Source organism: Staurois parvus, unplaced genomic scaffold (assembly GCF_062004578.1).
Source record: "Staurois parvus isolate SC_StPar_1 unplaced genomic scaffold, SC_StPar_1.0 ptg000021l, whole genome shotgun sequence".
Lineage (NCBI taxonomy): Eukaryota > Metazoa > Chordata > Amphibia > Anura > Ranidae > Staurois > Staurois parvus.
This window is the reverse complement of record NW_028317817.1, coordinates 14,682,676-14,708,462: the sequence shown is the minus strand read 5'-3', so window position 1 is coordinate 14,708,462 and position 25,787 is coordinate 14,682,676. Positions and strand designations below refer to the sequence as shown.

The 25,787-nt window shown below is 41.1% G+C and overlaps 1 protein-coding gene across 5 annotated transcripts in view; it reads right to left on the bottom strand.

Moving 5' to 3' along the window:
* The window catches only part of ZNF385D (zinc finger protein 385D), a 431,010-nt gene extending 406,964 nt beyond the window's left edge, over nt 1-24,046 (bottom strand). For 2 of the 5 annotated variants that reach the window (XM_089691039.1, XM_089691049.1), the window contains exon 1: nt 23,775-24,037. In XM_089691039.1, the coding sequence (XP_089547165.1) occupies nt 23,775-23,796 (22 nt within the window). In that variant the 5' untranslated portion in view covers nt 23,797-24,037. Of the gene's footprint in view, nt 1-23,774 lie in introns of all 5 variants that reach the window. The other 3 variants (XM_089691066.1, XM_089691034.1, XM_089691058.1) reach the window with 3 other exon arrangements.
* Between the last annotated feature and the right edge of the window lie 1,741 nt (nt 24,047-25,787).

Below are 25,787 nucleotides of genomic sequence, written 5' to 3'. Positions count from 1 at the left end.
TTGAACCGAATCATTAAAAGAAAGTAAAATTGAACCTAAAATACATTTAGAATATCTGCTTTGTCAGAAATTCTAGAAGCAGGAAATAAAACAGTAAGCAGGGCATATTAATAAATGTGCTATATAGTATTATAAAGACACAGCAAAATCATGACTTTTAACTAATGCAATAGCACACTGCGTTTTGTTTTTGTCAGCGTCTTTTTACTAAAAGTACATTTGGAATACTTCAAGATAGATAATTAACATATTTTAAAAAATAAATGAAGCTTCAAATAACTGAGAGACCACTTACAGGTTTGGCAGTTACTTAAATGATTCATTCTTTATGTTTGCTTGTGAGACTTTAAAGTACTGTGGCCATCCATACAAATATAAAACTTTTTTATTGCTTTCAAAGGGAAAACTAGCTTAGATTTAGTCATTTAAAGGAAAGACAGTTTTGTATAGTTGAAAACAAATCCATATCTATAAATCTTGCTTCAGGATTTACAGGTTATGTAAAAACCAACAAAATTATACTGAAAGGAGTGCATGTCTACGATGAAAAATTGATGCAGATTTTCCTTACAGAATCGATATTTATACAAATAGAAGAGGGAATTTAGAATGCAAGAACAGCAATCAAAGAAAAAACTGTTTTCAGAGAAATAGGCAGGCTGTCATTGTTGAAAAAGCTGAAGTCCAGTAGGCTTGGAAAATATTACATATGGGTGCGCCCCCTTCCCCAATATAAAGCTTTAAAGCTGAACTCCAGCCTTCAGCCTCTAACTGTACTAGTTCTTCTCCTGTACTGAAAATGTTCATCCTGATTTCATTGTAAACTGTAAGCTTCTCACAGTGTACATTAGAAGCTGCAGTAAGTTAGATTTCCTGGCTGGAGGACATTATTATTATTATTATTAGTATTATTATGCAGGATTTATATAGTGCCAACAGTTTACGCAGCATTTTACAACATAAGGGCAAACAGTACAGTTAAAATACAATTTAATAGAGCTCGTTAGAGTTTACAATCTAAGAGGGTTTAATTAAGCATCACATAGCCCTTTCCTCCCCAGGCTTACTGTCCCTGACCCACCCCCTTCATTCATTAGATTTCATTTCTTTCAATCACAGAGGCTCAACACCCAATGTAGCTTGTATATGGGGTGGTATGCATGCAAATGCAACCTGCCTAGGGAAACCCACTCCTCCAGACTGACACCCACCCATCAAAGCCATTTTGATATTTGCATAAGGCATACAGTTGTGGCCAAAATTATTCAACCCCCAATGCTGTAAAGGGGTTTAGGGACTATAGTGTACATTTGGAATTGTATTCAGAATCAAATCCTACAAGGACGTTGTAACTACCCAAATGCAACTAAAATGACATCAATTGTTTATGTAATACAGTAGTAAATGGTTCTTATGTGGTTTCTTCATTGCCACAATTATTCAACCCCTTAAAGACTACCACTCTGAAGAACAGAGGTTCATACAGGTGCTTTCCATCAGGTATTGAAAACACCTGTGGATGTCACCGAGCAGCAATCAAGCATAATAAGCACCAATTAGGCAGCTTTAAAATGACTGTGATACTCAGCTCCTTCTAGACATTTACTGGTGTGGTTACAAACATGGTGAAGGCAAGAGAATGGTCCAGGAAGACAAGAGAAGAGGTGATTTCTCTTCACAGGAAGGGCAATGGCTATAAGAAGATTGCAAAGATGTTAAACATACCAAGAGACACCTTAGGAAGCATCATTCGCAAATTCAAGGCAAAGGGCACTGTTGAAACGCTACCTGGTCGTGGCAGAAAGAAGATGCTGACTTCGACTGCTGTGCGCTACCTGAAGCGTAGAGTGGAGAGAAGTCCCCGTGTGACTGCTGAGGAACTGAGAAAAGATTTGTCAGATGTGGGTACAGAAGTTTCAGCCCAGACAATAAGACGCACACTGCGTAATGAAGGCCTCCGTGCCAGAACTCCCAGGCGTACCCCCTTGCTGTCTCCAAAGAATAAGAAGAGTCGACTGCAGTATGCCAAAAGCCATGTGGACAAACCACAAAAGTTGTGGGATAGTGTTCTGTGGACTGATGAAACAAAATTAGAACTGTTTGGGCCCATGGATCAACGCTATGTTTGGAGGAGGAAGAACAAGGCCTATGATGAAAAGAACACCTTGCCTACTGTGAAGCATGGTGGAGGGTCAATCATGCTTTGGGGCTGTTTTGCTTCTGCAGGTACAGGGAAGCTTCAGCGTGTGCAAGGTACCATGAATTCTCTTCAGTACCAGGAGATATTGGATGGAAACGTGATGCAGTCCGTCACACACCTGAGGCTTGGGAGACGTTGGACCTTTCAACAGGACAATGATCCCAAGCATACCTCCAAGTCCACTAGAGCATGGTTGCAGAGGAAAGGCTGGAACATTTTGGAGTGGCCATCGCAGTCACCAGACTTAAATCCGATTGAGAACCTCTGGTGGGACTTAAAGAAAGCAGTTGCAGTGCGCAAGCCTAAGAATGTGACTGAACTGGAGGCCTTTGCCCATGAAGAATGGGCGAAGATACCCGTAGATCGCTGCAAGACACTTGTGTCAAGCTATGCTTCACGTTTAAAAGCTGTTATAACTGTAAAAGGATGCTGTACTAAGTACTAAGATTGAATGTCACTTGGGGGTTGAATAAAACTGATAATGCTGTGAGCACAGAAAAGACATTTGTGGTTATTTCATTATAACTGTTATGTTATATTTGTCTGACCTACAAGTGCCTCTTTAATGTAAATGTAAGCAAGATGACTGAATGATCAAAAGCAATGTCAAACTGGCCAAAACACTCAATTTCAGTGGGGGTTGAATAATTTTGGCCACAACTGTATATAAAGAAAAAAAAAACACTGGAGAGGAGTACTGAGATAAGGTGCTATGATGTTTCCAATAAACTATGTACAGCACCCTGCTGCCCCCCCCCCCCCCCCATTAACCATGATCTACCTGCATTGCACAGTAAAGCATAAAAACCTAGTGAAGACATCTGGATCTAAAATATAAGATGTATTGAAATTACATTAGCCTATTGGTGAGGGGAAAAATAAGCAAACAGGGAAAAACCAAATATAAGCAGACTGAACTTTAGCTTTAAGGATCTATTGCTCTTTAGTCTAGGGGACATACAATACAGAGAATGAATTACCTTAAGCAATGGTCCCACAGGCTTCCTTCATACTGGTTGCCCCTTTCGTGGGCGGATTGGCAAGATGAGTGTTTTCGGGTAGTGCAGAGGGAGATCAGCTAACATCTGTTTGCTGAACTCCCCTCTGGTGATTGAATGCCTGGGTTCAGAGCTGTCATTATCTGGCAGCGCTAACTGGGGAAGAGGCTGATCATGCATGATCTGTGTTTGGTCGGTTTTTATTAGGGCTATTAATGACACTAGAGGTCTAATAGACCCCTGATGTCTCCTTAAAGAGGACCTTCATTTTGAGTACTGGATTTTGTTGCTGTTTCATAATGCAAACTCATCTTTTAAACTTTACAAATAATTAGATAATATATGGTGTTTATGTGCACATGGATAAGGGGGTACTACCAGTCCTTCTGTAGGGGGCCCACGCCAGCAAAGGGGCCCAGACAGGGTGAATCGGATGTGGGCAGGGAGGGTGATCCATGTGGCAGAGGGGCAATTACTGGAACCCATCCCCTGTATGTAACTCTCCGCAGTAGCATCTGAAAGCTGGGTTCTTCTTCTCCCCCTCTTGCTGGCTTTCAGCTGCTACAGAGGGAGCCAACCAGGGGATCAGTTACAGCAATACCCCCCACCATACCCATCACCTTCCCTGTGCACCATACATTTCTCCTTGCTTCCCAGGCCCCCCTGTGTGCCCCCACCCCCACAGTGCTGCCGGATTTCTTCCTCTCCTTCCGACCGACAGCTGTAAGCACACAAAAGGATCCTTCAGGATGGAGAATGGGGGAAAGGTCAGGCAAATTTGTCACCAGCCCTTTTCTTTCCTGAATGAACACAATGAGTGATCAGTACCAGTCACTCATTGTGTTCATTCATAACTAAAGCCTAGTCAACTGTTTGTTTGTTTTTGGAGGGGGCCCTGTCAGGTTGGCTGTATGGGATCCCGTGGTTTCTAACAGCAGCCCTGTGTGCACTTAAACTAAGTTAAGCGTATTTTTTATATAAAATATGGTTTGCTAAACATGTGACAAAAATTCAACTACCGTTATTTTATTCTACGGGATCTCTGTTTTCACAAAATATATTGTCTTCAGGGTTTTAACTTATCTTCAGGCCTAAAATAAGCATTTTAACATTTATGCAAAAAAATAAAAAAAAAATGGCTGTGGTTGAGAAGTAAGACGTGTAAGAAAGGTGATTTCCGTCCTTAAAAGCTACATTTATGTTGTAAACAAACTTGTTATTTGATCACTACTGTAATAATTAAATCTAGTACAGATATGGTTCTGTATAGTTTACCAAGCAATAATGTGCAGAGAATAAGTAGCTAGAGGGAGAATTCTAAGAAATTTCTGTCAGTAGTTCTTTAGCTACCAAGACAACAGGTCAAAATTGGCTTATAATAAATGCAGCTTACAGGCAACAATGGGTCCCCTAAACCCACAGCCCTCATCTATTTGATAACACAGTGCGCATTTAAGCTACACTGCACTGGAGTACATGGGATTCAGAATTACACAGAATATCCCAGTGTATTGCTGCATAGAGGAATCACAAACTGCAAACCAATTACTAAACAAAGTGAAAATCCCTTTAAACATAACAAGTAGAGATGAGCGAATCGAACATGACGAAGTGGAATTCGTTCCGAAGATTTGGAAAAATTCTATTCGCGACGAATCCGAAAATGAGCAAACTTCGGATGCACGAATCAAATTTTCCCAAAAATGGTGGCGACGGAGAAAATGGACAGAGAAGATGGGGCGGGGATCTCTGGGAAGGCGCGCAGACAAGGCGCGCTGACCCATAATGCATTCATGACATGTGATCGCATTAGCCAATCAGCAGCCAGCCAGCACTGTGTAATGGTGGAGCTATAAATCGCGGCCATCTTAGAATTCTCCATTAGCCTCCGGTCATTCAAGAGAGACAGACCTGTGTGTATTAAGGGACAGAGTTAGGGCCACAGAGACTTTAGGGCCACAGAATCGTTACTCAGGGACACAGAATCGTTACTCAGGGACACAGAATCGTTACTCAGGGACACAGAATCGTTACTTAGGGCCACAGCTATCAAAGAATCAAAAATTTAAAGTGACATACACCCTTTTTTTTTTTTGGTGGCTGTCGTGCACAGTTGGTGCTGCAGTTTGCCGATTGTGCAAAATAAACTGACTTTCTGCTTCACAACCACTATTGTACGTTCAAAGAGTTAAATCCATTTACACGCCGGCTGGCGGTAATATTTTTTGGGTGATTAGTGCATTCCAGTGACATAAACGTACAGTTTCCAGCCAACGGCAAGCTGCAATTGACCGATTGTGCTAAATAAATTGACTTTCTGCTTCACAACCACTATTGTACGTTCAAAGAGTTAAATCCATATACACGCCGGGTGGCGGTAATATTTTTTGGGTGATTAGTGCATTCCAGTGACATAAACGTACAGTTTCCAGCCAACGGCAAGCTGCAATTGACCGATTGTGCTAAATGAACTGACTTTCTTCTTCACAACCACTATTGTACGTTCAAAGAGTTAGATCCATTTACACGCCGGGTGGCGGTAATATTTTTTGGGTGATTAGTGCATTCCAGTGACATAAACGTACAGTTTCCAGCCAACGGCAAGCTGCAATTGACCGATTGTGCTAAATAAACTGACTTTCTGCTTCACAACCACTATTGTACGTTCAAAGAGTTAAATCCATTTACACGTTGGCTGGCGGTAATATTTTTTGGGTGATTAGTGCATTCCAGTGACAGAAACGTACAGTTTCCAGCCAACGGCAAGCTGCAATTGACCGATTGTGTACAATAAACTGACTTTCTGCTTCACAACCACTATTGTAAGTTCAAAGAGTTAGATCCATTTACACGCCGGGTGGCGGTAATATTTTTTGGGTGATTAGTGCATTCCAGTGACATAAACGTACAGTTTCCAGCCAACGGCAAGCTGCAATTGACCGATTGTGCTAAATAAACTGACTTTCTGCTTCACAACCACTATTGTACGTTCAAAGAGTTAGATCCATTTACACGCCGGGTGGCGGTAATATTTTTTGGGTGATTAGTGCATTCCAGTGACATAAACGTACAGTTTCCAGCCAACGGCAAGCTGCAATTGACCGATTGTGCTAAATAAACGGACTTTCTGCTTCACAACCACTATTGTACGTTCAAAGAGTTAAATCCATTTACACGCCGGCTGGCGGTAATATTTTTTGGGTGATTAGTGCATTCCAGTGACAGAAACGTACAGTTTCCAGCCAACGGCAAGCTGCAATTGACCGATTGTGTACAATAAACTGACTTTCTGCTTCACAACCACTATTGTACGTTCAAAGAGTTAAATCCATTTACACGCCGGCTGGCGGTAATATTTTTTGGGTGATTAGTGCATTCCAGTGACATAAACGTACAGTTTACAGCCAACGGCAAGCTGCACCTCGGGAATTGCTTTGTATATCTGTCGCCTTAGAGGCCGCTGTCTGAACAGCTCATGAATTGCTTTCTATATGTGTCGCCTTTGAGGCCGCTGGCTGGACAGCTGATGAATTGATTTGTATATATGTACTTATTGTCCGCTGTACGGACAGCTCATGAATTACTTTTTGTATATAGCCTTCCAAACCACTCTCAGAATAAGTCATGATATTCATGCTGTGTATAGCCTTATAGGCCAATGGTCAATCAAGTCATGATTGTTATAGTGTGTATAGCCTTATAGGCCGCTGTCTTTACAACTTTATAATTCCATGCAGTATATAGCCCTATCGGCCACTTTCTGGCATCCAGTTGCTGTAGCCCCCATCACCACACTGTGCCACGGGCCCCTGCTGCCAGATCCATCCTCTGCCATGTGCGTCTTTGTCGTCTGCTCACGCTGCTGGGTTCCAGTTTTAAACCTAGGCCTGTGTATGGCTTCCGAATACTGCTGCCTCCACCGCCACCCTGCGCCATGTGCCTCTGTCGTCTGCTCACGCTGCTGACGGCTTCCGCTTTTTAACCTAGGCCTGTGTATGGCTTCCGAATACTGCTGCCTCCACCGCCACCCTGCGCCATGTGCCTCTGTCGTCTGCTCACGCTGCTGCCAGGTCCATTCTGATTCATGGCCCCCTGTACCGGCTCCTCATGAACGTGGTTCAGCGGGTTTGCTTCACTTAACGGCAAATCGTTGACAAATGCTGGGACGTTCAGTGTTGTGCGCATTAAGCCAGACACCAAAGGGCAGCACAGACCTGTTATTACTCGCTCAAGCATGGCTGAACAAAACCAGTCTCTACCACAAATTGAACCCAGACCTGCCCAGGGTCTCGTAACTAGATTGCACGGAGGAGTAGAGTCCGTTATCGGAATTAAATAGACAAAACGCCACACCAAAAAGAGTGGCCATTTCCAACACTTATTCCAGAAAGAGGAACAACCCGTTTCATATACGGCCCGTAGACGTTTCACGTCTGCCACATTCAGTCGATTTAAGACGCAAGCTCCACTTCCTGTGGTCTCTGACCGTCGATATACCTTTAAGTGTCAGCTTTGAAGCTATATTCCCTCCGGAGCACTGACACTGGTGCCCTTCCGTCAACCTTTAAGTTTCAGTTTTCAACCATATTCCCCACAGAAGCCAAACTCTTGGGTATTCCAGAAGCTGCTCAGCGGGTCAGGGCAATAAAGCTCCCGGTTCGCAGGTTGTTCCGTCTTATGGATGGAAGTACAACGGTATATGATCTTCTTCGCACCCACGGCATTACCTCATAAAATTTCTGCATTGCATCTGCAATCACAACGCTGACTTCCCGGATCGCCACTCAGCCATTGGACTCTTGATAGTCGTCTCCCCACACTGCTGCTGGGGGGACTTTTTAACCTAGGCCTGTGTATGGCCTTCAATTGAAGCTGCTTCCGCTCCGCCACTCTGCCATTGGACTCTTGATAGTCATCTCCCCACGCTGCTGCTGGGGGGACTTTTTAACATAGGCCTCTGTATGGCCTTTAATTGAAGCTGCTTACGCTCCGCCACTCTGCCATGGGCCTCTTGGGTATCCCAGAAGCTGCTCAGCGGGTCAGGGCAATAAAGCTCCCGGTTCGCAGGTTGTTCCGTCTTATGGATGGAAGTACAACGGTATATGATCTTCTTCGCACCCACGGCATCACCTCATAGAATCTCTGCATTGCATCTGCAATCACAACGCTGACTTCCCGGATCGCCACTCAGCCATTGGACTCTTGATAGTCGTCTCCCCACACTGCTGCTGGGGGGACTTTTTAACCTAGGCCTGTGTATGGCCTTCAATTGAAGCTGCTTCCGCTCCGCCACTCTGCCATTGGACTCTTGATAGTCGTCTCCCCACGCTGCTGCTGGGGGGACTTTTTAACATAGGCCTCTGTATGGCCTTTAATTGAAGCTGCTTACGCTCCGCCACTCTGCCATGGGCCTCTTGGGTATCCCAGAAGCTGCTCAGCGGGTCAGGGCAATAAAGCTCCCGGTTCGCAGGTTGTTCCGTCTTATGGATGGAAGTACGACGGTATATGATCTTCTTCGCACCCACGGCATTACTTCGTAGAATTTCTGCATTGCATTTGCAATCACAACGCTGACTTCCCGGATCGCCACTCAGCCATTGGACTCTAGATAGTCATCTCCCCACACTGCTGCTGGGGGGACTTTTTAACCTAGGCCTGTGTATGGCCTTCAATTGAAGCTGCTTCCGCTCCGCCACTCTGCCATTGGACTCTTGATAGTCGTCTCCCCATGCTGCTGCTGGGGGGACTTTTTAACCTAGGCCTGTGTATGGCCTTCAATTGAAGCTGCTTCTGCTCCGCCACTCTGCCATTGGACTCTTGATAGTCGTCTCCCCACACTGCTGCTGGGGGGACTTTTTAACATAGGTCTCTGTATGGCCTTCAATTTAAGCTGCTTACGCTTCGCCACTCTGCCATGGGCCCCTGTACCGCCTCCTCTTGCTGCTGCCAGGTCCAGAGTGTGTCATCGGTCCCTGTACGGACTCCCATTGCTGCTGACTTTATCGCCAGACTCTGCCATGTGCCACTTTCAGGTCTCCTTACACTGTTGGTGGGTTCCATTTTGTGATAGGGTGCTGTATGGCCTTCCATTGCTGCTGCCTCCACCGCCACCCTGCGCCATGTGCCTCTGTCATCTGCTCACGCTGCTGACGGCTTCCGCTTTTTAACCGAGGCCTGTGTTTGGCTTCCGAATACTGCTGCATCCACCGCCACCCTGCGCCATGTGTCTCTGTCGTCTGCTCACGCTGCTGACGGCTTCCGCTTTTTAACCTAGGCCTGTGTATGGCTTCAGAATAATGCTGCCTACACTGCCACCCTGCGCCATGTGCCTCTGTCATCTGCTCACGCTGCTGCCAGGTCCATACTGATTCATGGCCCCCTGTACCGGCTCCTCGTGAACGTGGTTCAGCGGGTTTGCATCACTTAACGGCAAATCGTTGACAAACGCTGGGACGTTCAGTGTTGTGCGCATTAAGCCAGACACCAAAGGGCAGCACAGACCTGTTATTACTCGCTCAAGCATGGCTGAACAAAACCAGTCTCTACCACAAATTGGACCCAGACCTGCCCAGGGTCTCGTAAGTAGATTGCACGGAGGAGTAGAGTTCGTTATTGGAATTAACTGTGAGGGACTTTTAAACCTAGGCCTGTGTATGGCCTTCAATTGAAGCTGCTTCTGCTCCGCCACTCTGCCATTGGACTCTTGATAGTCGTCTCCCCACGCTGCTGCTGGGGGGACTTTTTAACATAGGCCTCTGTATGGCCTTCAATTTTAGCTGCTTACGCTCCGCCACTCTGCCATGGGCCCCTGTACCGCCTCCTCATGCTGCTGCCAGGCCCGTAATCTGCCATGGGCCCCCGTACCGACTCCTCATGCTGCTGCCAGGCCCGTAATCTGTCATGGGCCCCTGTACTGCCTCCTCATGCTGCTGCCAGGTCCAGAGTGTGTCATGGGTCCCTGTACGGCCTCCCATTGCTGCTGTCTCCATCGCCACACTCTGCCATGTGCCACTTTCAGGTCTCCTCACACTGCTGGTGGGTTCCATTTTGTCATAGGGTGCTGTATGGTCTCCCATTGCTGCTGCCTCCACCGCCACACTGTGGCTCCACACTCTGGTTTTGGCCCCGTGACTGCCCAAATGAGTGAAGTGTGCGGTGATTCTAAGATCGACGGCACTCATCTGCATGTCATACTGACTGACAGTATTATTTCTCTTCCCCAGCAGACTCCAAGGGCATTTAAATTAAAGGTACAGTGTTCTGCACTAATATAAAGGCTCTCTGAAGCCTAGAAACACCCTTTTTATAAGTTAAATTCGCAGCGAATATATTCGGCTCGAAGCGAATTTATTCGGCGAATTCGGCGAATCAGCCGAACCGAATTTTTGAATAATTCGCTCATCTCTAATAACAAGCATTTGGGTTCTGCATTTACACAATAATACATCTTCATATAACATCATATTCTTTTACATACACAAAAGAGGATTCTAGACACAAGTGGCACTGGAATACTTGATAATTACCCAATACTAATCTTTTAGAAATGGAAGAGAAAAAAAATGAGGACAGCCATTTATTTAACTCCTCCAGTCTGTTTATATTACAGTGTCTGCACATGAGACCATGATAAGCTTGTGAAAAGATAAAATAAAATTCCACATACTTAAACTTCATTACAGCTGCTGAAATACTGTTATGCTTGCCAAGTTTTTCAAGTGGTGAAGAGTAATTTTACTTTGGCCAAAATCAAACAATGCATGAAAAAAAAACCTTGAAAAAACAGCATGTGCCATGTTGTGAAGTTGCAATAAAACCTTTGGTCCACAGCCACATTGCTCTCTGCATGCACGTCTTATATAACTTATCCTTCCCAATATACATTGCCAGAATTTGTAAAAGCATAGTTTAAGGAAGGCCTGCCCTGTGCCAGACTTCAAAATGTTACATTTGTAAACGTACCACATAGATTTACATAGTAAACTAGGATGAGAAAGGCCACTTCCAATAAAAGTTTAACTTTGTCTCAAGGGTTAAGAAAGGGGAACTGCCCCGAAATGCATTGCTGCCACCTCAGTGACCTGGAAAGGGAGGATCTGTCATACATCTCATAACAGCAAAACACTCCTCTGCATGCATCTAGTATGTGGGTTTGCTACAGCCATTCAGGTGATCTATCACATGGCACAGTCTACCCCAAGCTGCTGGCCGTCATGAAAGGGGTCATCTGGTTGGACCTAGGCCACAGATGAGCTAACATTTTTTATTAGATGTACTGGATTATCTGTGATCCTTCTGTTTTTTGCTTGTTTTTTGGAGATGGATGGTGAGATTGTCCAGGCTGGTCTGATTTGAGAGTTGCACTATAGTAGTTTTGATTTTTTTTCCCTTGGGATTACATCTTTACCTGCTGCAATACATCCTCAGTTCTATGATGGACTGAGTTTAGGATTACTTTTCTGATTTGAGTAATTTGGGTGTACAGATAGACATTACACGACCCAAATATGACAAGCAATGTGCCTGATTTATTTATACCTTACAATGGATGGGCAAATACCATTTTTTTAGGGTTTCCCTATGAAGAGATACCAAGAAACAACTCTATCACTCATTTTTATTTAAACACATTTTCCAACAAGATGGAACAATCTCACTGTAACGGGCACCTATTGTTCCCTTTCCTATACATTAATGCATTCACCTTTCAACCTAGTAAGAGAAGAGTCTATCTATTAAAATATTTTAGGAAGGGCATCTGTTTTTTTATGACCAGGCATAAGGAATGCAAAACAAACCTCCCAAAGTGACCATTGATAATTTTGCCTTGTAGTGGATAAAAAATATTTCCCAGCCCCTCAGATGACCTTTCAACTTCCTAAATCAATGTTAAGAAAGATATTTAATCTACCAGGGAGTTTTTTTATGGTTGAATATATGTTTATTGTGACTTCTACACATGCCCAAATCTTGTCAGACAAGCAAGAAGACAAGCAGTGAAAATGAACAGCATAAACAAACATATGAAAGCGTCTCTAAGAATCTTTAAAGACATTTTCTGCAACAACTCAGGCAGCTGTGCTGCTTCAACTCTATACTTTGACTCTATAAGATGAAACCAGTCATCTTGGTGTAACATGCTGGTATCAGAATACTGGTGTCGCAAAAGGGGAAAGAGAGAAAGATGAAAGGAAGGAAGAAAAAAAAAGATGGGGGGAGCATAGGAAGCTCTGGGCGGTGTGAGAATGACTAAATAAAAAAAGGGGGGGCTCACAGGGTAAGGGGATCAAGTAACCAGGGCAATTTTTTAATTTTTCACAAGCATATTAAAATGTGCATTTTTTTGTTAGAAAATGACTTGAAACCCCTAAACTTTATATATTTTCGGAAAGCCCTGGAGAATAAAATGGTGACTGTTTTTTTATTTACAATTTTTTATGTCACATAATATTCACGCAGTCATTTATCAAACACAAATTTTATGAAAAAAAAAAATATTGTACACAAATACAATATAATACCCTTTTTTTGTAAAATATAAATATGTTGTGTCGAATAAATAGATACAAAAAATGTCAATATTGAAAATTGCACATGCCTGTGAAATAGCAGCAAACTAGGGTACCTAGAATTGTCCATAGGCCAATCGCCTTTGAGTTAAACATAAGCTCTGGTGCTAGAATTATTGCTCTCACTCAGAATCTCACAGTGATACCTCATATGGGTGGTGCAACCACTGTTTACATATATGTGCTAAACCTATACATTTGCATTTTTTTTTATTATTTTGATTTATTTTTTAATTTAATTTATTTTTTTTTACACTTTTTTCATTGAACTTTGAAGGGTGAACATGCACCTTGTGATAGCTTTGAGCAATGACAAGTACTCTTTATAGAGAGATCAGGGGTCTATTAGACCCCTGGTCCCTCCTCTGCCCTTCAAAACATCTAATCAACCACAGATAGTTTGATCAGATGCTTCCCTGGCTGTACTGGCCAGGGAAAAACAGCACCAAACCCGGAAGTGACAAAATCCTCTTAGTTACCTGATTCATTAGTCACAGAGGAGATTGGGGAATTGATGTTCCTCCATCTACTCTATGTGCAGCCAACCCGAGTAGCAGGGTAGCAGCATCAGGGGGCTGTCCTTGCTGAGTGCTGTAAAAGTGATCAGGCAGCTGCAAAGCTGCTCAGATCACTTTTACAGTAAAGGCAATCACCAGCTGAAAAAAAAAAACAATATCAGGATCATGGTGTTACCCCTTGCTTCTAAGGCCAAAAACATATACAGCCTCTGATCAGAATTCAATAAATGTTCCATTGGTTTGCTTTCGCAACCTCATGTGGTAGGGCATTACAGAAATAATTAAAATGTAAGCAAATACATTGAAATTCTCTCAAATCTACCAACAATTTGCCCACACTACTCTCACATTTCAAGTGTATGTGCATTGGTAAGAAATACCACCAGGTCCTTTCACTCATTTTCCTTTTAATTATAATTAGCTTAAAAAAAAGTATCGACCATGGGACCAAAGTAGAGAGTGCAAGACTTCAGTTACCAAGCTATCAGAGCAAAATGTTTCACAAGAGAAACAAGGAGGTTGCCATTTCTGTTCAAAGCTTATGAAAATGCAAGCTGCCTGGTTAGCAGATACACAACTTTTTTTCTGATCTACATACTTCTTCTGGGTCAACAATTAAATCAAAATAGTCAACATAATAGACAGACAACTGGCTTCATCATAACCCTCAGATTTCTCTTATAGCAGGTTTACTTGGACTGTTGATTGATTAGCTTTCAGCCTTTTGTTGTTTTGCATTTAATCTAAAAAGTTTCCGAAATATATGCACCAGTTAGCTAAGTGTAGAGAACTGAATTGCAAGATCTTGGGAGATTTGTATGGACCATTACCTTGGTATGTTAGCTAGAACTGAACTGATTCTGTATTAGACCTAGTCCCTGTAGGGCTGAAAACATAACAGTACAGACAAGGACATTGCTTTCTCTTTTTTAGAAAGAAGCTGAGATATGATAAGAAAGAAGTACTATTTTAAAGCAGAAGTGTAGTTACATTTTATTTTCACCTTCTGCTGTAGTCACATAACCTTCCTGTATGTCCTGTAGGGCTCATGGTTCCTGAAGAAATCTTCTGTCCTGTGATGCCCTGTCCTCTTCACAGCTCTAAACTTTCAGAGCTGCAGGGGTTAGAAAGTTCTGGTCTAATGCTGCAATGCATTTCAGAAGCTTTCCTCATCCACTGACAAAAGCCTATTCATTGATTTCACTTAAGGTAACATGGTCTGTGATTGGGGGAAAGGATTCTGCCATTTACCAACCCCTCCCCCATTCACATGTAGTGAAGAGGCTGGTTTGGTCTGGGGGTTTGATCCCGGGTTTCATTCCTTGATAAGCACAGAGCAGCCAGGCACACAACATTTCCACACACTTAAGTCAGTAAAACAGGCTGCTCAGCTCTTTTTTTAGGGGAGTAGAACTTGGATAGGGTGAGGGGGAGGCTAGTAATACTCCAGTAATGGTAAACTTAAAAAATGAGGACACTATCTCTGCACTAAACTTCAGGGTGAAGGCACCCTTTTTGAAGTGTATAGATGAACAGTTCAAAACAGGGACTCCTCAACAGGAATGCTGTCCTGAGTGTACAAAATGGTAACTGCTGATCTCCCAATTAAGCTAAGGAAGGTCTTTAGATCCAGAAGGCTTGCTCTCACTGTTTTCTGAACTCAATATAGCCATTTGCAAGGTCAGTCACTTCTGTACTCCAATCGCCTGTGTCCTGGATCCTCAGGAGGCTTTCTGTGAGCAGAATACTCTGGGAAGGTAGAACAGAGGTCCCCTAGCCATGCAATAACCAGGACCTCAATAAAGGTGGTTGTAGTTGCAGACAGATTTCCCAGGGATACCACAGCCCTCAGGCTGGATCTTAGTTCCTCAAGGACAAGAGACCTTCTCCTCTGCACTCCAGCCCATTTATACCCACCCTCAGCCCCCTACTGGTCACCTGCCATATTGATCAGGGATTGGCTGAGAAGATATTAACATACAGGCTGAGGTCATGTACTCCAACTCACAATGTCTCAGGGTCCCCTGGGAGACAGGGAGAAGTAATTGAGTCCATACCTTCAGAGCCCATAGGAAACTTAGCTAATCAAATAGTGCTCTCCCTGGTTACAAAGAGACCAAAAACTAAATTGAACAAATAGTAGCCTAATGGAGTGCTACACACAGACCATGTGCATTTCAAGCAGATTACCAGTTTTTTTCTGTACTTACAGACCTTTAGGAATAAAACACAGGCAAATGTACAACATATATATTCAGAGATGTACTGAGTATGTTTTCTTTTTTTTAATGTTCCTTTGATATGCGCTTTAAGTACCAGAAGCCTTAAAAGTGAAAATTCAATTAGATGAAATAGAGAGAACAGAGATCATCCATGAAACTGGAAGTCTTTACTCACTTGGGCATGGGAATCATGAAGAATCCCCCAAACAGTCTACTTCATAATGAACTGGCAAGAGGTCTTTGGACTATTTTTTGCCAGTTCACTATTTTGCCATGTGAAGTCAGTATTTGCCCATCAATGTAATAATTGGGTCTGATCTGTCCATAATTCTCTTTATTTCATAGTCCTGTATTTAATTACATTCAGTAGTGTATAAAGACTTGAGCTCTGTCCCATTCTTCTAATTATTCATTCTCAACAGCATGAGGTTGTAATATACGCAAGCCTGCCAAAGGAAATTGTAATGCATACAGACCATTTTGCATGTAGGTTCCCTACTGAACACAAGTCCCCTTTGCATAGAGAGAAAGCCTTATGAAAAACAACCTATGCTGTGTAATTAGAGACTCTCATATTTTTCATGGAAACATTTCATGTCTTCATGTTAAGTAATACCCTTTAACCCTCAGTCAATGACAGTGTTTATGTCTCCAAAAAGGAGATTCCACTTCCACCTAGGAATTCCACATGATTGTATATATAGGGCATGTATCCATAAAGATTTAAGAGGATCTCTGTAATTACATTCTTAGCATTATGTGCTTCTCTTTGATCATAAACATTCACAGCATTAGGAGTGTTTCCCTGATCAAAGAGAATCGTGTAGCTCTCACTAAGCTTGCTAGCTCCACTCAGTCTTCTGGAGATTTAATGTGAAAGATAAGGCATCGAATCACTTAAGCTGTCCATACATAAGAAAAACAAATGAGGGGACACTGGGAAAATTATTTTTCATGAACATGTACTAATAACTTAACATCAGTTAGTGAATAATGGCAAAAACTTATCATATGCACTCTATACACATGAACCAGTGTCTTTTGCTGTTGTGAAATCTCAATGTGGGACTGGTAACATTGGTGTTAGGAATAAGAATTGAGGCCAGATCAAGTGTTAAGGACAGGTTATGAATTAGGAACATTTTGAGATACTTTCTCATTTGCATACAAAAAACTAACAACATTGGACTCTTGAAGACAAGAACTACATACCAATATACACAGACCATAAACATAGTGCTAGATTTACTTTGTCCAACTTCAGTGTACCATGTCTGTCAAGTCTAAGCCTACCTATTCACAAAGCACCATATAATAAGTGAGTGAGCATAATTAAGTTTTAGCACAATATTAGAAGAACATTTTTTCTCTCAAAGAAAGGGGTCTTGACTCTTCAAGGAAAGGGTCCCAAAACTGACCGGTCAGCAAACATTCCTGTCTCCATAAATGTGACTAAAGACAACATATATGATGCTATAGGCCACTTAAGTTCCATGAGGGTTTTGAAAATTGTGACCTTGGCATTTCTTGTTAATAAAATGTTCTGAGCATTGTATTTAAGTATTTCATTAAAATCTCATCTTTTTGTTACTTGCATGTTAACAATTCTGAAGTGAAATTGAAGCCTTGAAAAATGTAAAGTTAGTAAGTTAACAAATCACAATAGCAAACATTCCCTAGATTCACACTATAAATCGGCCATGAATCACACAGGAATGCGTAGCGCATTCCTGTGCAATTCACATGTGAATCAGTTTGGTGGAATTTCAGCCCATTCATTTTTAAAAGACTCAAATTATACTGCATCACACCAAGAGTAGTGCATGTACTACTTTTGGAAATGCACTGCAACCGGATTGCAAGGTAGATTATTGCAGATCACAAGGGCAGTGCATTTTGAAAGTTTCCCGCATTCTGATGTGGGCAGTACAGTGGCTAAATGGTTAGCACTTCCTCCTGGCAGTACTCGGGTCGTTGGTTAGAATCCCAGCCACAGCACCACCTGCCTGGAGTTTGCATGTTCTCCCTGTGCTTGTGTGAGTTTCCTCCGGGTACTCTGGTTTCCTCCCACACTCCAAAGACATGCTGGTAGTTTAATTAGATCCTGTCTAAATTGGTCCTAGTATGTGTATGTATGAATGTAAGTTAGGGACTTTAGATTGTACACCCCTTGAGGGTTAGGGACCAATGTGAATGTACAATATATATATGTAAAACACTGCATAAATTGATGGCACTACATAAGTACCTGTAATAAAAAAAAAATATAAAATAAACCAGGGCTTAGATAAGTGTAGAAATGTTGTAAGATACAGATATCAGTCTGTTGTGATTTTTGACTAAAAGACACACGAACATGTGAAAAGAGAATGGAAATGGGAGACAATTATAAAATCCCTTATCCCTTATCTCTATGGCAGCCATATGACACTGATAGGTGAGAGTGGTTTATTTTTTTTTACAGATTTAAAACATAACTCCTCTTTTGTGATAAAGTAATTACTATATGTTAGGATAGTGACAAAATAAATGTTATTTATACATTACTTAACTTGCTTTGTTACGTCTTTATAAGGTTACTAGGTGTCCCCTGTGGCTTAAAGGAAACAAACAAAAGTGTGCCTATCTATAGAATATGATGACATTCCCAATTCCTAAAATAAATTCCTAGTGGTATGAATGTAAGGCACAGTGTATACGGTTCAGTAGTCTTGGGAATAAGGCATATTGCAAACCGAACAAAGAGATATAATTTAAGGTATGTTGTGTATAGCACAGCATATACTGCAGTGATCCAAACTGTGTAATGTAAAGCAATGCACAGTGTAGAGTGGACTGCTGTGTCATCTAGAAAACTGCATACATTATATAGTGGTCTTCCATGCCTTTTGTATTGCCCTGTGTGCAAAGTGCAGTAAACTACATTAAATGTGCAGCAGGATGCACAGAACACAGTGTTCAAGAGTATACTTTTCACAGCATAGTATATAAAATGTAGCAGTCCGAACTACGTATCATGCAGCGGCATACGTAGTACAGCAGTTTGGATATTGTAACATACAACATGGCATACAAAGTGCAGTGACACAAAGTATGTAACTTTCAACACAGTTTACAGAGTGCAGTATCCCGGAGGTACCTAAATTAGTGGTCAGTGGAGTGTGTCCTTACATTATTAGCATACGTAGCAGTGTTCTCTTACATTCAAGGTCAAGTGCCTTATTATATTAAAAAGATAACTAGTGACAGTGACTACTTACCTGAGAGTTTGCAAAAGACTATCTGCTGGTCATCACCTAGGGTGTGAATCAGTCCACCTGCAAGCTGGATTTTTCTGAGCCAGGGAACAAAGTTGACTTGAGACTAGTAACCTCCATGGCCTTCTTCAATATGGTGGAACATTCACTGTTGCTAGTTTTCCCTCAAAAGCAATGCCATATTGTCAAGGACTCAATAACTGATAATTATACTAAAGTTAAAACCAAGATGGATTCATGGCATTGGGTACTGCAGCAGAAAGTTGCAAATTGACGCAGAAAGCAGGAGTGCGGTTGGAGCAAACACTCTTTTGGCTTTAACTATGATATGTTCAAAATTTGCTCAATATCAGTAGGGTCAATCCCCAACTGTCAACAATTAATTGTGGAATGTTTACAAAGACATGACATTAAACTCTATACCTCATTTTCCCGTGGCAATAAATAACATTTGAGCCTGTTCAGCTGGGCACCATGAAAACCTGAATACCATTTCCAATCATAGAATATAATAGGTAATAAATATAATTTTTTGTGCTCTAGAATAGGAATATCAATTGAGAGAACTGCATGATGACCTATGTCAATTGAATTTTGTTTGTGTCAAACAGGTTTTGCATTTCCCTACAAGTCTATGATAGCGCAAATCCTGCTTGAAGTAGGTCAAACGCAGGTCAGAAGAAAGTCAACTGCATGTCAGATGCACCTGTCAATATATTCTGAATAATCTCAGATATTATGTAAACTGATGCCATTGACACAAGCCAAAAGCCGGTTGACAGCTAGACAGGAAAGGTTCCCTTTTTACATTTTGAATGGTTTCAATGAATATATGCATTGGGAGCTTAATTTAAATAATAAACAGCAGCCTCTAAACAGGTATAAATTGTGATGTACTGCTCTCTTTGACTAACCAACATCAGCTTAAGGGAAATAAAATAAAAACAGACATTACCTTGTCCCTGATTGGGTGCTTGAGGTGTATACATATTCCGTTGGCCAGCGTTAAATCATCTCATAAATCACTCTCTTGATGTCATGCCTGCTTCACCTTTACTTCTGAACTTTGGTGAAATGAAATCTCATCTCACCATTGGCCTTCTTATGTGATCAAAGTGGAAATCAACATAGAAAGTATACAATATATATTAATGAATGCCCTGCAGCACTGAGGTCCTGGGTCTAATTATGGCCAGAGCATTATTTGTATGCAATTTGGATGTTCTCATATTTGTGCTGCCAGCCTCTAGGGACCCTGGCTTCCTCCCATAGTAAATAAAATACATAGTTAAGCTCAGTGTGTCTTAACTTTTAATAGATTTCATGATCCTTTTAAACTGTCAGTGTTTACCAAGCATTCATAATATATGTCCACTTATCTCAAGTATCCTTTGCCATACTTCAATGTATTTCAGTACCCTCTAATTCTAAGAAAAACTGCTTTCTAAATAGTCACTTTTAATTTTACAACAAGTAAAAATTCTCTTCTAGATCTGTCTCATTTATGATTTTTATTGCCAAAACTCCAAACTGTTAAAATATATTTACTATACAAGCAAAAAAGACCCATGAATCTTTCATGTGACTTCTGGTACATACATACTACTTAAAAACATGATAGTTTAACCATCCCCTACAAAGACAGGCAGTCGCTCATTGTGTTGTTATGACTGTTGTAGTTCCATTAAATTGTAAGCTCCAGAGGGCAGGGACTGATGAGATCAGTTTATCATTCCCTGTATTGAAGAATGGAATATGTTGGACTTTCAAAAACTAGCATCAATGAAGCCCAGCTAAATAAGAATGAAGTGAACTTAAAAACTTAAAAAAAACACCTATTGAGTTACATGTTTTACATCCTCCACATCCACCATCACAAATACACCCAATAATATCAGTATCATGTTTAACCTCCATCTCTTGCTTTTACAGCTTTAATACTTTTAATCCATAAATCGGCACAGTGTGAAACCTTAGATCATCCAGAGCAAGAAAAACTCGAAAACTCAAAGATGTAGAGTTTAAGTCTAAGTGGATTTTCACAGTGGTTACATTTGGTCTATTACCACTTTGAGGAGTATTATCCAGGCCAAAAAAAAGTCGTATTAGACTTTATGTCTGCTATAACACTTGTGACAGGCAAACATAAGCTGGTTTTACTGTTCTATTAAGAATGTTTACACCATCTTTTTTTACTTTTCTTTTAAACAGTTACACTGACAGTGATTCAATGTACTATATAAAAAAGTTATCACTTGTACAATTAAAGTGTATATATGATGTGTCCATGTGTCCTATCATCTGCTTCTTCCTAAATTGACACTGGCTATCAGCACAGTTCACCTTGTGGGTGCCAAATATACTGGTAACAATTCCAACATTTAAGAATAAAACGAGTGACCTCGGTCTTTATTGGCTTAGACAAACCATATAATTATCTTGAGATAATGATTACAATTGTCACTATATGCAAACTATTGAACAAAAAACAATCCAAAAAAATGGACTCTATAAAAAGCCCACAACCAGTCCAAGTAAAACCTGAATATATATTCCTAGAATAATATGGAAATTGAAATGAACTTGCAATTCAGCAGTTTTTACAGTATATTACCTTGGCACAGGCTCCTAAGCTATTAGTTAATTACAAAATGTACTGTCCATTCAGCTCTAAACATTTATTGTAGCACCTGTACTCTAATTCCTGACAGCATTCAAAAATAATTGCTCCAGGATGCTAGTGAAGAGTGTGAAATGTGACAATTATGAGAAAATTTATAGTTTATGAAGGATCCCCATGCAGTGTACTCAAACAACGAGGTGTGAATGTTTCAATCCATCCTTCATTTGCCCTTCAGTGACTCACATTCTACAATGCTATTAACCAAATTCCATCACAAACATATTTCCATGACTTCTAGTGTTTCTTTCCTTGCTATTGTTTTCCTGCTGCAAATGTCACTTGCTCGAGCTTCCCCTTACTACTGTTTTCCATTGCTTCAGCCTGGATTTAGTCAACTTAAATTGGAAATTAACTATCACTAGCTTATACTCAAGTAACCATTGAATCTAATGATAAGGAAATTCTGCACAGTATCCGTTTTCCTAACATCTTTTTCTTTCTATAAGTGTTGTCTCATTGCCCTGGATGCCCTTACTATTTTAAAATGCCTGAAGGGTAATATAAAGATGCAAATGACACAACCAGCTATTATGGTCTGCTGATAGATCTCACCGTAACCATTCAGCATTTTTTATTAGCTATGTCTTGTTCTCTTTTCACTTAAATTTGGGCTTAGTTGGTAAGCAGTGCAGAGTGCAGAAAACCATGTCAACCTATCAGAAATCATCTGCTAAATGATATGACAGTAGTAAACTAAAATCGAACTGCTCCTGACCATTACTGATGAAAGTATCCACCTTAAAGAGCTATTAGCATAATGAATAAGTCCAATATATATGAGCTTACTCACAAAGGCAGTGCAATAATGATTTTCAAAGTGCAAGAGTTCATAGCAACCAATCAAATTAACCTTTTACTAGCTGACCACAGTTTCATGATGAATAATTCTAATTGGTTGCTATGAGTTATGCACATCCCTTTTTGTTTTATTTAACAGAATATGATTACTTTAAACGTAGGTGTGGAAAGTCATTTTTGGAGGTAAGCATTTTATTTTCAGGCATTCACTCCATTAAAATATTTAAGTTGTCTTCCAGCTAATGCACAGACAACTATTGCAAAGTGCAATAGTTCATAGCAACCAATCAAATTAACCTTTTACTAGCTGACCACAGTTGCATGATTAAGCATTCTAAATGGTTGCTATCAGTTAAACAAATCGCTTTTTTCCTTTTTTAACAGAATCTGATTACTTTAAATGTAGGTCTGGAAAGTCATTTGTGGAGGTAAGCATTTCATTTTCAGGCATTCACTCCATTAAAATATTTAAACTGTCATCCAGCTAACGCACAGACAATGTAGATGTTACAATATTACACAATTATATCCGAGCCTCTGATACAATACCACGCAAACTGACATAAGGTTTTTTTTGGGGGGGGGCGTTAACTTTTCTCAAAAAAAAAAACAGCGTTCAGCATATGTTACTTATTGAGAAACACACACAATCAGATCATTCTGAAACACTGCTCTGCTTTCAGAGAATACTCCAATTATCACAGTAAACATGCAGCATAAAGTTTCACTGTCTATGAAATGAGCTAATTACTACAAGAAACCATGTCAAGGATTTTGTGGCCATGAAACTTCTGGCTAAATGAGCAGCCCTGACTGTAAGGACCATTATTTTGGACAAGAGAGGTGCTTGTCCTGCTAAATGACAGTGCAAAACCTTGCATACTACAGCTGGGGGAGATTGTGACACAATCAAACTACAGCATGTAGCATGTCGGAAGATCCAGGGACTTGCAAAGCCTGGGGGTCTTTTTTTTTTCCAGAACTTAACTGATATTAGGCTGTTCACTGACACATTATTAAATTGGAGCTGAGCCCTCTATAGACTTTTGAAAACAACAAATGAATTGTATAGCTGGGCTGGTCATAAAAGTGATAAACGCTATTCTTCGTTAGGGGTGGAACTCCTGTCTAAAGAATACACAACCCTGATAAATAAAAGCAAACATAAAAGCAAGCGTAAAAGCAAACATAAACGCAAACATAAAGGCAAACATAAAGGCAAACATAAAGGTAAACATAAAGGTAAAAACATCAAATCACAAAGGACAAGACTGCCTTTTAAGTGGCTCATTGGCTTTTCAGTTACTTTTTTAAAGTAAATATGTAGCTAAGTTTATTGAGCCATCCACCCTTGTCTGTAGTGGAAACTGTGAAATTTAGCCATTGCAGATCACTGCACACGTACAAACCCAGCAACCCTACAGGCAAAGTGCTGGAAGCTAGGTGCCCAGAATGGTTGTGCACACGTCAAAACAGCTGCTTTTCAATGGACAAGTCAAAGCATAATAGCACAAAAGCACAGCACTTACCAAAATACATTATGTTTCTCATTCCAATCACAAGGCTGTCTGCTCTCTATTGTGCATTAACTCCAGCACAAGCCTGTCATGTGCAGCAAGGCTCTCTCATTCTTCAGGAGGTGCAAATGTCCCCAGCAGTGGCTCTGCGATCAGTGCTTTCTTGTGTTTAGGATGAGTGTTGAGCAGCAAGTCTTATCCCTGTTCCAATCCCCTGTCTGATCTAGCATTGCCTGTACGCTGCACTGCCCATTCTTACTGTAATCTGACTCCTCCTTGTGATGTCCTTGCCTTGCATGTGACATCAGTTCGAAGAGTACTACAAATGGGTTTTCCTCACTTTGCCTTCACATGCTCCTCCAAAGGTGTGCTAATATCCAGTTTTAGATAAAGGCGTCCCTTTTGGAAAAAAAAAAAAAAATCTCTCATCAACGTGTTTCTCATTTTACTTATTTTTTTCCCCTTTCTGGTTAGTAAGTGCAGCTGCTCAACTGGGAAAATGCATTCAGGAAAGTTGATAAGATAAATCATGCAATTAGCTGATAGCGAGGCTCACAAAAGTAACCATTGATGGCTCACGGGGGTGGGGTGGGGGCGCCTAATATAGGATGATGCATGGGTTACTGATTTATTGATTAAGTTTGTTTCATAATAGTGATTAGATCACTCCGACACAGACTTTTTTTTTCTGTCTTGTACATTTTCTATTATTTATTCATATACAAGCAGCTGCAAAAGATTGGAGCGTGGAGAAATATGGCGTTTGAAATGGCGCATCTGAAAATAAAAGGAGGCCATGAGGTTGTTTATTGGTTCAAGCTGCTAGTTTAGAAGTGGAAACTAATACACACAAAATGCATGTGCATTCATGTTTAATTCATATTTATGCCTTTTTGAAATTGAAAGTGTTAGAAGCAAAATTACTAGTTATCTGCTATACCGCAGAAGCAAAAAAAAAAAAAAAGAAGTCCCCGGTGCAGTGACAGGACAAGGTCTTCTGGCATGCCAAAGTGCAACAACAGCAGCCTTTGTTCATAAATTAAGCATGGCTCTCCCAGTAAAGTCAGTGGTGCTCTGCTGTCACTTTGACTGCTGGCCAGCAGAATCATCAGTTCATCAGAATTGCTGTAAGTACAATGATAGCAGAGCTCTGTTGATTAAACAGTGGTTGTTGAGTCTGTCCGATGCAATCTGCATCACTGGGCTGTCAGTTTAACCAATTGCTGCCCGCTGACAGTAATTTTACTGCGCCACAGCCAGGCTGGGTGATGTACTAGTAGATCGTCCAGCACGTGCACACTAGCACGTCCCATGGGACAACAGTGGCACGATCCCATGACAGGACACAGTGGATCATGGCCCTCGCCATGACCAGTTATAGCACAGCATGATATATATGTAAGCAAACTGTCATGTCTGCCCAATGCAATCTACATCACTGGGCTGTCAGTTTAACCAATTGCTGCCCGCTGACAGTAATTTTACTGCGCCACAGCCAGGCTGGGTGATGTACTAGTAGATCGTCCAGCACGTGCACACTAGCACGTCCCATGGGACAACAGCGGCACGATCCCATGACAGGACACAGTGGATCATGGCCCTCGCTGTGACCAGTCATAGCACAGCATGATATGTATGTAAGCAAACTGTCATGAATGGATTTCCATTCATGACAGCTTGCTTACTGTTGTGATACTGTAAATGGCCCACAACTATAACATGGTACCTTGCTACATGTACCATGTGATTAGCTGTAGACAATCACAGCATGTCAACAATAACTAGATACAAAGAAAACAAAAAGAGGGTGCACTGACCTAGTGCATTATCATAAAAAATATTTATTGAAAGGATAAAAAGTAAGTATCATACTCACAATGTACATATAAGACAAAGTCACATCACACTAAACAGCGGTGTCAAATCCACACTGCATCTAAGTCCAAAAAATGGAACCCTGGACTTCCAATTGCCTAACACGTTTCGAGGAATCAGCTTCTTCCTTAGAGTCTCTATGGTTGGCTC